The sequence below is a fragment of the Xenia sp. Carnegie-2017 genome, unplaced genomic scaffold, assembly GCF_021976095.1.
Source record: "Xenia sp. Carnegie-2017 unplaced genomic scaffold, XeniaSp_v1 HiC_scaffold_22, whole genome shotgun sequence".
Lineage (NCBI taxonomy): Eukaryota > Metazoa > Cnidaria > Anthozoa > Malacalcyonacea > Xeniidae > Xenia > Xenia sp. Carnegie-2017.
In genome coordinates, this window is record NW_025813485.1 from 4,959,440 (window position 1) to 4,974,748 (window position 15,309).

At 32.9% G+C, this 15,309-nt stretch overlaps 1 protein-coding gene across 2 annotated transcripts; it reads right to left on the reverse strand.

Annotated features, from left to right (window-relative positions):
* Positions 1–947: 947 nt before the first annotated feature.
* Positions 948–14,708, reverse strand: LOC124446530 (ATP-binding cassette sub-family C member 5-like). Of its 2 annotated transcripts, XM_046997373.1 has the most exons (30): positions 14,061–14,708; positions 13,121–13,427; positions 12,241–12,312; positions 11,636–11,797; positions 11,334–11,403; positions 11,021–11,124; positions 10,483–10,630; positions 9,992–10,140; positions 9,803–9,910; positions 9,550–9,648; positions 9,293–9,359; positions 8,850–8,950; positions 8,412–8,483; positions 8,276–8,335; positions 8,129–8,193; positions 7,989–8,061; positions 7,728–7,805; positions 7,341–7,466; positions 6,676–6,765; positions 5,950–6,163; positions 5,719–5,799; positions 5,444–5,553; positions 4,497–5,225; positions 3,967–4,149; positions 3,562–3,748; positions 2,648–2,717; positions 2,083–2,275; positions 1,772–1,817; positions 1,518–1,636; positions 948–1,442 (listed from the first exon to the last, which is right to left on the reverse strand). In XM_046997373.1, the coding sequence occupies exons 1-30, from the start codon at positions 14,303–14,305 to the stop codon at positions 1,329–1,331; spliced, it is 4,242 nt and encodes a 1,413-aa protein (XP_046853329.1). In that variant the 5' UTR covers positions 14,306–14,708; the 3' UTR covers positions 948–1,328. The 2 variants fall into 2 exon arrangements, with proteins under 2 accessions (XP_046853329.1, XP_046853330.1); XM_046997374.1 differs by lacking the exons at positions 13,121–13,427; positions 14,061–14,708 and having other exon boundaries at positions 11,641–11,797.
* Between the last annotated feature and the right edge of the window lie 601 nt (positions 14,709–15,309).

The following is a 15,309-nucleotide window of genomic DNA, read 5'->3' on the forward strand; positions in this document are numbered from 1 at the left end:
CACTTTCGGCTAAAAGGCGCGCTTTGATTGGCTCATAAAGATTTTTGCCTGTCCATCATTTTCCGTAATAAAACATTGTCCAAAACGCGTAACTTTACAGTCAAATGTAAACAAACTTCGCCAAGCAAACAGCAAAACGTGCGTACGCATTAAAAAACGAAACAATTAAAAAACCATTTGCAAGTGTGAGTCGAAGAAAAACACTGGGAAAACAGTTTAATTATCCAGACGATACAATTTGAAACGATTTATTTTTTTACTGACGAAAACTAGAAAAGTGAAAGTTAAACAGTACAAAACAGCAATAAGGAAGAAAAAAACAATCTTCGTTTCAGGTCAAATAATGCCATACAATAAACCCTTTAATATCCTCACTTTCACAGAGAAATATCGGTTTTTGTACAAACCTTGCCCTACGGGATCGGTCGGTACAAAAAACCTCGATATTTCTCCGTAAAGACCTCGCGCTCGGTTATTAAGGGGTTAGTAATACTTCATGAAACTCTGGGCTTAACATTATGATTGGCATTGAAATTATCACAATAAGTCATTTTCTGAAGGTCTTCTATTTATTTACACCCTGTATATCAATAAAGAAGTAAAAGATGTTTACTGTGTTTGCACAGGCTTATGCTAACCGAGGAGACCTTTTGGAGAACTCGAGAATGGATCAGTGCAAGTCGAGAATGAAGGTCGAGGATTGCACCTGCTCGATCGAGAATTCTCATATCGTCTCCATGTTTAGCATAGCCTGTGCAAACACAGTTAACATCTTATATTTCTTTTAAAAAATAACAATAATGCAAAACAGACAAATGTAAAACACCCTTTTCATTTTTCCTCTAAAATGTTTTCCTGATTGATTTGCAAATTCTCTTTGATTAATTGTTTTTTTTCATTGTTTGAGTTCAGATCTGTTCGCACAGACTCATGGAAACACAACTATATAGAGTCAATAAGCGCCTTTTTTTATTGTTGTCATTTTATAACAGCAGATGCGGAGTAAGTACTAGTACATGTCTTTAAATAGATTTTCGATTTAAAATACTTTACAACTGATCGTAATTGCAATACTGAGTCTCTCAAATAGGGCATCTTATTGTTCACAAACATCTATGGATGTTTACTGCAAAATTTCATTTACTTCTCTTCAGTGTCATTAAACAAGTTATCAGTTACGAAAATAAGATAATTTCCATGTTATTTTTTGAGGGGAGGGGAGCACCTTGTTTTTTAGTCCCTTATAAATACTCTCTGGTAATTAAAAAGGGAATAATGTCCGTAAAATGAACCATAAAGAAACATATTAAACAATGAGTTGACGACCATTATACTTTCAAAGTTCTTTCATTTTCATGACTCTTTTCAGTGGCAGCAACAAGTGAGCTAAAGATCGAGTCTTTGTTTGCCAGTAGTGTAGACGGTTTGTCAAATTCAACAATCTATCAAAAATGACCGTAAAATTGGTCACGTGCATGAAAGTTAAACAAAATGTTTCCTAATTTTTTATCACATACCTGGCCTTGTTCCATCACCATTATTTTATCAGAATCCATTACTGTGTTTAGACGATGTGCGATCGTTAACATAGTACAATTTTTAAATGCTTTACGTATTGTTTCTTGAATTTTCTCATCTGTAAGATTATACAGTAAATATCGATCAGTCATTCATCCTATCGCCGTTTGTATCATACGTAACACATTTCCATATGATCTCAAATGCCACATAACACATTAATAATATAATTACACGTATTGTTTAGCCATACCAGTCTTAGCATCAATTGCAGCAGTGGCTTCATCCAGCATAAGAATCTAAAGATAAGAAAGTTCTAACGTAATAGTAGTTAAGAGAAGTTAAAAGATTCCAGTATCTCGCATACTTTAGTAAACAACTGGTTTCAAAGTTAACTAACATCCAACTAAACCACTTATACTTGAAATTTTTCATGAATTTCTGATTTTGCTCAAAAGTATGTTTTTTATTAAAGAATAAAATTTACAATTAAAAAATTCTATAAAGAATATTTTAAAAAGGTAATCAGTTTTCTAAAGGAGAAAACACAGTTTGTTGCATTACCTTACAATTTCTAAGTAAAGCTCTTGCCATACACATCAATTGTCGTTCACCGACGGAAAAATTTTCTCCATTTTCAATGATTGGTGCTTGAAGTTTCAAGGGCAGATCACTGATCGTTTCCTTCATGTGTGATTGCTCTAATGCAAGCCACACTTCTTCATCAGAATGTTTGTTAAATGGATCCAAGTTATACCTGATATAAAACAACATGCTGTGCACAAATGGAAGTCATCTAATATCTCACATACTAAAAGTGGCTTAAGTCAAAAGTTATATCGCCTCTTAGCATTGCTATTTATCTCTTTTTTCCATACAACTATGTAGACTTCGTCACAACCCAGCCTTGGTCCTTTCAATCCACCTGAATATTCTTTAAAACTGTAATGTGCACCAAATTTATGTATGAATCGTGCATGGGGTCTTAATTAATCGCCTTATACTTTGATTTCTGCAAGAAAACCAAGCTTGTTCTATTCAACAGCTGTTCCTGATAGTCGTATAATTCGCTATTAATAGTCCAAAACATGAAATAAGATAAATTCTTCCATTTCTTGGTATCTCCTACCTTACAGTCCCTATAAATAGAACAGGATCTTGTGGGATGATTGACAACTTAGATCGAAGATCGTCGAGACCTAAAAAACATACAATTGTCAAAGACGTTCACAAAAAAGAACTGAAGATCCTTAAGATCGTAAAAAGTTTGTATTATAAAAGATATAAATAAAAACAAAATGCGTGCGCTGATTGGTCTAGAGCCGTGTTTGCATTAGCCTGTGCAAAAGAGATCTGAGCTCAACAAATCAAATCAATCAAATCAATCAATCAATCAAAGAAAATTTGCAAAACGTTCATGAATACATTTTAAAGGAAAATTAAAAATGTTTGTCTTTTTCGAATTATTGTTATTTTATAAAAGAAATAAAAGATGTTTTTCGTGTTTGCACTCGCTTATGCTCGGAGACGTTTGTGAGAACTCTCGAGCAGGTGCAACCCTCGACCTTCGGTCTTGGGCTTGCACTCACTGATCTGCTCTAGAGTTCTCCCAAAGATCTCCTCAGTTTGTATAAGCCTGTGCAAACACAGTAAACATCTTTTATTTCTTAAGTGGTATACACAAAAGCAAAATATTGGAATAATAAATAACGAAAGTATAGAGTAGTAGTAGTAGTAAAGAAGTAAACAGCAAACCCTAGCAATTTTGATGATTATAGAAATGACTAAATAAAATTAATTTCCTGGTTAACATTTATGGTTGAGCTTAGAAAGTGATATTTATGAATAACGCCATTCGGTCTTTCTGACTCATGTATAATGGTCTCTTTTAACTCGATTCAGCTGATTAACGCTAGAATGCAAGAGAATTATTCTCCCATACAGAAAAATCCTCTTACTCTCACGGTTAATTTGTGTTTTTAGTTGATAAAATTCTTCCTTGTGGTCGCTGGAACTTTCTGTTTATTTCAATATATTTCTTACCAATTTTTAACGTGTCAATTCCGTCTATGGTAATTATGCCTTCAACAGGCTCAACCAAACGGAAAAGAACGACTCCAATGGAAGACTTTCCAGAACCAGTTCGACCCACAATTCCGATTTTCTCTTGAGCTTTTATGTTGCAGGTAATTCCTTTCAGCACTAGGGGCAAGTTCTCTCTGTATTTCATCTATGAAAAGCAATCATTTATCATTTATTTAAATACATTTCAGGTGAAGTCAAGTTACAATAAGTTTAAAACCAAGATAAATTCATATGCAGTAACAGCACAAGCTATAGTGGTAAAAACACCTTAAACAGTATGAAGGTGCAAATACTTTTTTAAGAGTTACGTGGGCGAATTATGATTTTGGGAAAGGCCAAAATTTATTTCTAGAAATTGCAAACCTTTACTCCCGTCATAGACAGACTTCCCATTGAAGGCCAATGTTCATCAGGCGTTTTGTCTGGTATTGAACTAGGAGCTTCTGACTTTAGGTTATCAATGTAATGTAAAACACGTTCCACACTTGTAAAGATCGCTTCAGTTTCGGCTGAAAGTCGAACAGTGAATTGTAAAAGGCCAGAAATCTATAAAAATAAATTTAGTAAAATTTATAGCGGGATTAACCAATGTCGGAGGTAAAATGTAAAGAGGCATTAAAATGTAAGATATACTTTCGAAGGAGTCAGATTACAGGAAAAAATGTATAAGATAACCATAAAGTAAAGAAACTCGGAATTTGTTTTTTGAACTATAACGTTAATCTAATACTCAAACTTTGTTATTTGCTTGAACTTATTTTTCAAAAATAGCTACTTTCATAGTAATGAGAAGAGCAAAAAACCATACAGTTGATTCCTCTAGAGATGCACATTACAGTTTCCAAGCATAGAGGTTGTTTTTATAAGCTTAAAAATTCGTATATACAACTTACACGTATTGCATATGTTATGGCGAGTCCACCCAAGGCAGCAGGGACATCGTCTCGTAATAACACGACAAGAAGTGCGGTCACCGTAGTTATCCCAACAGTTATCAAATCCAAACGGACAGCTAACCATCGATGAGACACGTTGAATACGAAAAATGGCAACGTGTTTTTGTCAAGAAGTTTCTCAAACTGTTGAGAGAACTCTTCAGTTTTTCCATAAGCATGTAATGTGGAAAGACCTTGGACGGATGCTGATATATGAGAGAATATAGGTGATCTAGATATGTTGTCAAGTCGCTTCAACTCACGAACAGAACGACGGAATGTTATGTTTAGAAATATAAAAACAGCTAAGAAGAATACGAGAGCTATGATAAACCAATAAAACAATACGACAATTAGCACTATTGTGCTCAGTAAAAACGTTATGTTAAGTATGAAAGCTTCAACAAGAAATGATAATCTGGTATCAATTTCATCAATATCTTTGGAGAATCGATTAAGAATTTGACCAGTTGGTGTTGTATCGAAAAACTCCATTGGACTTCGGGTAACTGCATTAAATACTTGATTGTGAAGGCTGGAAGAAGCGCGCAGCATAACCCGGACGAATATAAAACATTTAATGATAAGAAGGAAGAGAATTACTGCCAATGCCGATCCATACACTGCCGCATAAAAATCCACATCAGGATTGTCATTAAGCTTACCAAGGGATTCGTCGTTTTCTGTCTAAAATTAAATTCATTCAACTAATTATGGAAGCGAAGGCTATATATAGTACCCAAGCTTAACACGGAAGCATTCATTGCATATTGGTTTGTTTTTGAGTAATATTTAATTAAAGGTTGGATGGATGACATTTTAATGATTGTTAGAATCATACACAACACCATCAGAAAGTTAGCAAAGGTAATTTTCACGCAATTTGAATAAATTAATCCCCTTACACTGTTGCCACTTCCATCATTAATCCACCGTCCTAACCAAATATCACTGAAGACTCTCAATAATGTAATGATTGTCAACATCAATAATACGCAACTAGCGATACAAATCCCTGTAAGAGATAATCCATTTTTCAAATCATGTTTTTCATATACACAATTTATTTAAAAGATCAGTATTCCTATAGTAAATCCCATTAAACACTTCACTTTGCGTCTACTTAAAAGATGTTTTTATTTTCCATCTTCATAAGTAAAAAAGCTGTTCAAAATCCTACCTCCAGCAGCTTTACAATAACGTAAGTAGGTAGAGAATGAAACCCTTCCTACTTTACGATCTTCAGCTTTCATCAGATGATCTGAAACCAAACAGATTTTTCGAAGACATTTTGTCGCATTAAAACTTATTTTCACATACACAACGCAACTTCTGTATGTGAAAACTATTGCGCTACAAATTTTTTTTCCATCGAAGGTTATTTATGTAATATAAAGCAATCAATTATTACCTTTGCCTTTTATATGTCCATTTAATTCTTGTGCCTTCATCATTTCCTTCTCATCATCGAAACTTTTCGTAGGAGCACCAGCGTTGCCATTAATTATTTTATCGTGGGAAGAACCGCTTTTTGAAATCATCTCGGAGTCTTTGTTATCTTCCTCTTCTTCGCTTTCTATCGTCCCCAATTTTTTGTGATAGTTTTGTACTAATACTGAAAATTCCTAATGAAAAAAACTACTTTCATCAAACAGGCTTTTCAGATTCTTCATGGCATTCCTTATCGACAAAAATATTGTGAAATCGATTCAAAATCAACTCTATAATTAATGAATTATATTATTGACTTGTTCAATTCTTCTCAAGTAAAATCATGCTTAGTTCAACCATGTAAACTAGCCAATAAACTTTCCTTTCCTTGCATAAAAACTGACGAACAACTCTGACAATGAAAACATGCAAATGATATAGTTGATGTCCTTTTTGTTTAGTTTGGTTTACATGCCGTATTCCTAATCTTAAAATGTAAAATATGTTGTTATACAAAATTAGAAAATGACAGTGTTTGACAGTGAAAGTAGAATGTCAATAACACTCTTTTTACGTCATTGCAATCAATCTGCTAATAGCAGTGTCTGCATACTTGATACAGATCACTAATGAAGAAATCCAATCCAAAAACTAATTAATTAGTTTTTATACAAGTGAACGTGATACATAGAAGGTCTTTTAGTACCTTTTCATCAGACATAAGTTTTTCATAAGAGCTCATTTCAGCAATACAACCATCTTTCAACAAAACCACGACGTCACAATGCTTTAAGTACTATTAAAAGCAGATGTTCACACAATTATTAAGTGTCACAATTTCGGAAAAAACTCAAAATTTTAGCAATTCGTACACTCCTAACAAAATGTCATCCGCGATAATTAAACTAAAGTTAACAAAAATGAAAAACTTGCACATATATGATATATAATTCAATGGATCAAGAAACTTATTTCCTTGTTGTTCCTCTGTGATCCCTTGTGCACAAAATACCCTACAAAATATGTACATGTGTGTATCTTCAAGCATTTAAATGATATTGACATATTTTTATGTAGAACACCTTTCCCTGAACTTAGCTACTATATACATTCATCGTTTGCATTTCCTATATTAGCTATAAATTCAATAAAGTTATTTTACAATATACAACAGCTTATTTTCTCAGTGTTTTTGCAAAGAAATACTTCAAAAATTTCTAGGAAATTAAAAATTTGCACATCATCAAAGAACAATTATGGCAAAAACGACGCAGACTTGAAAAGTTGTGTGTCATGTACTACAAGCACGAAAGCCACATTCAAAATGCGGTATGGTTAACATACAAATCTCTGTACTTAAAACTAAGTCACCTGTAGCTGATGCGTCACAAAAATGATTGTTTTTCCTGATAATGCATTCTTGATACAGTTGTTGAAAATGTGTTCTCCAACATGGACGTCCACAGCGCTAAGAGGATCGTCAAGCAGATAAATATCCTGAAAAAAGTTACACAAAAAAGTTTGTTGATTATTAGCTATAACACTGAAGGGAAGGTGAACATTGTGTTTACATTGATACAATACGCCATACAACAAAACCAAGCAAGAAAAACAGTGATTGAATTTTTGAAAAGATTAACAGCTTAGCCATCTAATTGTATATGTGCAAGGTAATAATAGGATAAAGTTTCTGAATCTATCAAAATGTTCATGCCTACATTAGAGGTATTTTACAAAACAAGATTTGAATACATTTACTTTGTTTGCATAAGCAGCCCTTGCTAAACTTATACGCTGTTTCTGACCGCCACTCAAGTTAATTCCTCGTTCTCCAATCTAAATATCAACAAGAAGTTGACATGTAAAAAAGTAACAACTTTAGTGTATAAGCAAGCAGTGACAAAAATTACGAAAACCACCCTAAATCAATTAGAATCTGTTTAATGACAAAAATGTTTTGATGATTTATGAGGAAATCTGGTAATTTTATCACAAAAGTATAAAAATATACTCAAATACCTCAGTTTGATCTCCATGAGGGAAAATATCCAAATCTTGTTGCAAACAGCATGTTGATATCATTTTTTCATACCTATATAAAGCATTACAATATAAACTTTTATGATTTATACATAAATCTTGATTTCAAATGAGCCAACCGAGCTGGTTTCATTGCCTGGCCAAAGAGAATATTTTCCTGGACTGTAGCATTCATCAACCAAGCCTTGACGAAAAAAATATTTTGCATTTTACTGAAATAAAATATATTTTAGGAATTCACAAAAAAGAGTTAATATTATTTTTACCTGTTGAGCTGCATAAGCCATAGATCCGTTTACATAAACATTACCTTCGACTAAATTCATCTTAAGAAGATAATGATTTTTAAGCAAAGAGGAAGAAGTACTAACTGAAGTAAAACTCAAAAAACTATACTGTTACTTGTGCAAGGATTGCGTTTATCAGAGAACTTTTTCCACTTCCAACACTTCCACAAACTCCAATTAGTTGACGCTAGCACGAAGAAACCAAACAATAAAGAATATCAATGATGTTGAAGACCATTTTACCATCGTCATAAGACTATTGTTTTACCGTCTTATTTTTAATTTGCATGGGCAAAGCCAGGGAGATGAAAGAAGGATGGCCATGTAAGAAAGGGATGGATGTGGTGAAGGAGTAAGCGAAGAACTTGACATAAAGATACAAGGGAAAGAATATTTCGAAGAGTAAAAATATGCTAGCTATGGAAACCTTGAGTAAGAGAGTGGCTAAAAAAATTGTTCGACTGTATAACCTTAGTAATTATCAACATAGTTAGGAGGTAACTTATGTAGATGAATCAATTGAAGCCTTAACCTAAACTAGCAACAAGTATACCTTTTTAAAAGTGAGATTAATGTCAAACAAAGTCTTCACCAACTCAGTTTTAAATTCTTCAGGAGCAACACGTTGTTTAAGTCCGTTGGCCGCAGAACGATCTTTCATAGAAAAAGTATGTATGAAATCTCGTTAAAATATTCTAGCTTGCATTGATAGAATTTCAGAAGTCACAAAAAAGAATTCGAAACATTAAAATAGTCAATATAAAACTTAAGTTTAATACTCCAAAAATTTTCAAATATTATTTTTATGTTTTTTCAAAAATGATTTTACTCTACACTAATAACCCGACACTCTTCAATCTATTACTGCGTTTAATATCAAAGTTATAGGTTTATATGATTTTTATTGGTTCTGAATATATTACTGATATTTTTTTGCTATCAAATTGATGGATGATTTGTAAGGAATTTACAGCTTGAGATAAGATTGAAACTAACCTTCTTTTGTCTGCTTGTCATTTTTGTCAACCCCAGGTATAAATTTCTTTTGAGGTTTTAATTTCACCTTAAAAAGAAGGAGGATGAAGCTCACAAAGGATAACAAAATGGAAATTTGTAATGCATGTCGACCACAAACAAAAAATTCATCATCAATCACTGCAAATTATTAAATCATTATATAGTAGTAATAGTGCATTACAAGAGGAAATAGATATTTGCATTTACAAATACATCAAAACTTTCTTTTTTTCTACCTCATTCCACCCGAAGGTGGCATTTTTCATTTCTACAGCAACACATTCATCTTGTGGTTTTACTGACCAAGGTTCATATTCATCCATTTGCAGTAGACTCTGACAAAAAATTGTGACTTCATTTACAGAGAATAGCTACATCGTTCAACAAAACATGTTTGATTTGAATTCTTGATTAATTTTAGAGAAATCGTCGTTATAAATGAAATGATTTGTAACCAACACAAACTAAAATAAACCATGAACAGCATACTTTAAGTCTTTTCATGGAAACCTTTGCCTCAGCCAACGCTCTTATACCTAATGGCAAGACTGCAAAAGCGAATATCATTGTGTTGAATACAGCAATAACAGTAAATGCCTGAAAAAAATAAAGTAGGTATTAAATTTGCAAGTTTTGGTTGAATTATATTGAATGGCATCTTACGTGTCTTATACAAACCTGAGATGCAAGTAAATCATTGCCAGTGTAAATATGAACAATAAAAGTGATAGCTGTTGAAAACGTTGAAACCGCGTTAGTCAAAGAAACATTCAAACTTTGTAATACAGCTGAATCACCGAGAACAGATGTTTCCTTCTGTCGAATGTCTAAAAAACAATTGAAAGATAAAAGTATAACATACATAAAAGAAGCAGATGAATAGATATCAATCATATAACTTAAGTCTTAAAATCCAAAACTATTTCAACGGGCTTGTTCTTATAATATTCCACAAGATTAGAAAGTTCCACGCTCACCATTATCTTTATTTTAATTTATCCAGCAAACAAACGAAAAGCAAACATATAATCACATGCACTTACGTTGTTCTGTTGAGGACACTAGTTTCCAGTCATTTATATAGAAGTTCAGAAGAAGTACGCAAAAACTAGCCTATACAAAGCTTTCAGAATAGTTTTGTGACTGTTTGATGACTTCATTTTTATTACCTCCAATGACTTTAGCAAAGGATTTTTCCCAAGCATACATTTTGATCAACTTTATGCAGCTTAGAACTTCATTCATTAGTTTTACTCTTTGATCAGTAATGCGTACAGCTTTCCCACGGAATTTTCCAGAATATTTTCCGACAATACCCTTAGAAAATCAAAGTTTGTGCGATCTACGTTATCATAACGAGCATATAATTAAGAAAATGGTATATTCAAGTAGGACAATATTACTAATTCACGTAAGACTCATATAAAAAATATCATTTACATGCTCCAGCCTTAATTCCAAATATTCTAAATCAAACAAAGAACAGCGAGCGAGCAAGTGAAACAAATTTCCACAAGTTTCATAACTTGAGTTCCGTAGCGTAGCAAGTTTAGTCCAGTCAAGATATAGAGATCAAACATATTGAAAACGTTTATATTTTATTGGTTTAAATTGGATTATTTTCATTTTAACAAAGTAATTATAATAATTTTTAAAGAAATTAGTACAGTCCTACTTCGACAACTTGAGATTTATAAGTATTCAAACCTGAATTGGGAACATCACAAAAAATATAAAACATCCTAAAAGTGCAGATGGTCCAAGAATGTACGTCGTGTATGTTATGACAACTATAAGTGCAACTGGACCACCTGAAAACAATAAAATACGCAGTGATAACAGGGGGGTGCATGTGTGTTTTAATGTGACACATGATGTGAATCAGAAATTGAGTTTTCTCTGCTGAAGATGTGCAGTATTGACCGCTTATAATAAGGCTGATCCAAAGCTAACACGTCAAAAAATGCAGTAATCTTATGTATCGATTACTTTTTAGCTGTATTTATGATTGTATACTAACCAATGACAAATGGACCATAGGCAAAAGCTTCAAAAACACGTTGAGCATCACTTGCACAAATATTCACAAGCTATACGTAAAAGACATTATCTAAATGTGCTTGATTACGTTAGCAGACGTTGTCAATAACAAAGATCAATTACACAAAGGTATGATAATGTTGTCTGGCAGTGGTAAGGTTGTCTAATGTCATCAGCAAAAATAAAGCTGCAAAGTATTTAGCGACTGTTTTTATCGCCCAAAATATTTTAAATTACTTTCAGTTACAAAGGGCTTTTTTTAAAGAAAATTTCGATGTATACCTCACCAATTGATTTATCACCAGCATTCTTTAGTTTTGACATTTTATTATAAACCATAGTCCAAACCATTGCTCTAGCTTTTGTGCCAGTTCTCAGGTTTAATAGGAAACCCAGAGACTGAGTCCAGCTTCGGCCAACTTCCGTAATCATCAAAGCAATGACCTGTATTGACGAAGAAATAGACTGCATGTAGCTATGAACATATGAAGATAATAATAAATATAGAAATAATACAAAACATATCGAATGTGAACTCACAAAATTAACAAAAACATTCTTTCTATTTATGACTTTATGTAAGTTCTCAGTATTACTCTATTGAGAGTGAACTGCACACTATTTTAGCTGCAGTCGCAAAACGAATTGAAAAAACATCTGTCCCCCAGACGATTAATGTACACAACAAAGAATTTATGAAGTTATTAAATAAAAATATCGTTGCACTCATGACTGTCCACAATGCGGCAGTGATTATACAAACATAACCGAGATATATCATCTGTCAAAGAAGGAACATTGGTCTATGATTTTCTGATTACAATATTTATTTCGAATCCGGATCTAGTTCATTTCTACAAATCAATTGAGTGTAATAACTAGCTTACCAAAAAGATTCCTTTCTCAACAGAATCCGTCTTCGATTCAACAAATTTCAAGATTCTATTTAATAAAAACGCCTAAAAGATAATTGTAAGCTAAGACACTGATATAACCCACAATAATCACATGAAACGATTGCTTTTCAAATAGATGGACTTCCAAAATGTTTCGTACATACACACTTTCATACCGACATGCATTTTAAATAATATTTCTAGCTAGCATGGGGGAGCCATTTCAAAAATTTGGGCTCTGAAGTCCTGCATATTTATTGAAATAAATTATCATCTTTATAATTTGAATGCCCTAATCGTTGAGGTAACCATAGTGAGGCTGACTACGCTAAAGCGTTTATCTATACCGTGGTTTGTTAGCTACTTAGCAGAATTTTGAGTTATTTACGAAAGAAATTCTGATCTCGCCATATCGCCAGAGCAATCGATGCCGATGAAAATAACGTCAACAGGGCTTTGCTTGAGGCAACAATTTTTTTTCATTAAAAAAAGAAATTCATTGATAACTATAAAGAGCAAGAGGCAAGAGCTGTCCACCTCTGTAGTTCCTATTTTGAATTGCCTTGATGGACTCAGAAAAACAATACATGCATGTAATATGTATAAGAGAATTCTATAAGAAAACACGAAAAGCATGCATAGGAAATAGTTTATTCAGGCAATGCAAAGGTATCAGCAGAGGAAAAGTAAATTTCATCTACTAAGTAGTATATATAAAGTTGAAATTAATGAGCGTCCTCAACAACGTGATATTTGAAATGTTATCTTTCATGTTTGAATGTAAGTCAAATGAAATTCAATTTGCCAAAATGAAAATTGACATTATTAGGACCCCATTTAACATTTATGCAATCAGTCACCAAATACATACCGGTCCAACAAATGAAATGAGCAATGAAAGAAGAAACATAAATCCACCTGCCAACGCTCGTGTTCGCATCGCTCTAAAAAGCGCCTTGCCGATTGAAGCATTTTCTAATCCATTACCACGCACTTCTTCTTTCCAAAATTTCAGTAGTCGTCGATAATTGAAGGCAGCAGAGTCGGTTTGAGGTAATTTTCCTAGATCATGTAATTCAAGAGGTTTTTTGAAACCTTTCCTGAAAACAGGAGTAATCCATGAATATAGCATCAGTTGTATGAAACCACAGTCATCTATCGGATGTTTCCCAGGATATCTGTTATGAAAAAAAATAATCAGAGTGACTTTGGCAACATTGTCGCACAAGTGGATAAGTTAAAAATTGCAAATATTTTAAGTGCATTTCAGAATTATATTAAGGTTTAAAAACCAAAAATCAATGTCAGTTTTACTAAGAGTTCATGAATGGAACACGTATAACTTTAGAATTGGAAGCTTGGGGTAAACGACCAACAGAGATCAATTAAGACAACCATCGCTAGGTCTAAATAAAATGTAAATCCTGTCATCTGTATCTTTTATAAACAGTAATTTCACCATCATATTCAAAAGGGCTACACTGATAAAGAAAACATGTTTTGTTTTGTGGTAAAACCTCATTTAAATTATTTGCAAACAAAAAATTGCTACTTATCGCTGACCAATGATCGATTATAAGGATGTGACATTTGCTGGTGATCCTTCTTCAGAAAATTTTATTTGAAATAATTACGAAATTTTGTTATGAATATATAAGCGATATTTTGTCGGCATTAGAAAGCGATAAATAGCAACAATACTATGTATGGTATATATGAATGTGCACTACGTAATGTAACATGCAAAAAAGTACTCAAAGTTTATCACAAATTAGGTAAGGCATAATTAAAATTGTAAAATGTATAATTACTCGTTGCTTCTTGGTGCCCAGGGAAGAAATCGTTTCCAGTTGTATTTTGCCTTCTTTGGCTCTTTATGGGTGACCTGAACCTCTACCTTCATTGATTCATCATTAACTTCAACATCTTGACAGCGATTTATCCCAAGTTCGTTCCACGAGAATCCTTTATTTCTCTTTGGCGCGCGAACTGCGTGTCTGAACGACTCGTTACGATCTTTGTACAGATTCTCCTCGCTGAAACCAGGATTGTCCATCGTTCGAGATAAATATGATTGAAGAAAAACTACCGGCTTATAGCTACGTTGCGAAGAAAATAAACAGCAGAATTAAATTAATTTAAATGATATCTTCACTTGTCGACTCGTCGTTACCTTTGTTCTAAACGTACAAGACGCCTACTCAGACATTTTTGTTAAATAAACTATGTTAAATACGCGCTTTAAATATATTGTGAAACAATCCATTCAACCATCGGTTGATGTCTGAATTTTAAAACCGCAGGAGATTCGATGATAGACGTTTCCTAAAGACGATCATTAAAGGACTTTAAAAATAGATAAAAGTTATGAATTACTGAAAGGAATTCTTTGTGATTAAAACGGAAAAAAATTTCATATGTGAAAACAATCATGATTATGAAATGGACCATGACTATTTTTCAAAACAATCCAAAATGTAAAATGTTTTGGCAAAAATCCTCATGAATGAACTTCAAATTAAATTAGCTCTAACGTTCGATACAATTTCCTAATTCCTGTAGCAACCATAGGGAAAAGGATTGATGTCACGGAACTGAAGGATTAATTTAAGCTTACAACAGAGAAGGAACTTTCTAATTTCTCCTTGAAATTCAAAGTCTATAGTTGCGTGCGAAAGTTGATACACAGTATTGTTTAAAAACTTTGTGTTTTGACATCAACCATACCCTAATTCTGTAGACTAAATACACATTACAATTATAGAATACTAAGTCGTCTCAACTCAACTCTTTGTTTGTTTTTGCCAAAAAATATGATATCATCCATATTGTTTACTGTCTTTCGCCAAAAAATATCACGCAAGACATGACAAGCAGTAAACAAACCTTTTCCGTCTCATTTTTTTTTATTTCAATAGTTGTAAATGTACGTTGGTGATTGAATTTCCTTTTAGACAAATTACGTGCATCTCGTCAGTACCAGATTAAGGTTTAAGAAAAATTATTGCTTCTGGTTAAAGGTTAATCAAAGTTAACATAGGTGAAATTTTGACCCATAAT

Coding starts and splice junctions, on each gene's coding strand:
- LOC124446530 (XM_046997373.1), bottom strand. CDS start 14,305: ATGGACAATCCTGGTTTCAGCGAGGAGAATCTGTACAAAGATCGTAAC. Junction 9,360..9,549: donor CCACCTTCGGGTGGAATGAG/GTAGAAAAAAAG, acceptor CTTCTTTTTAAG/GTGAAATTAAAACCTCAAAA. Junction 8,484..8,849: donor TTAATCTCACTTTTAAAAAG/GTATACTTGTTG, acceptor TCTTCGTGCTAG/CGTCAACTAATTGGAGTTTG.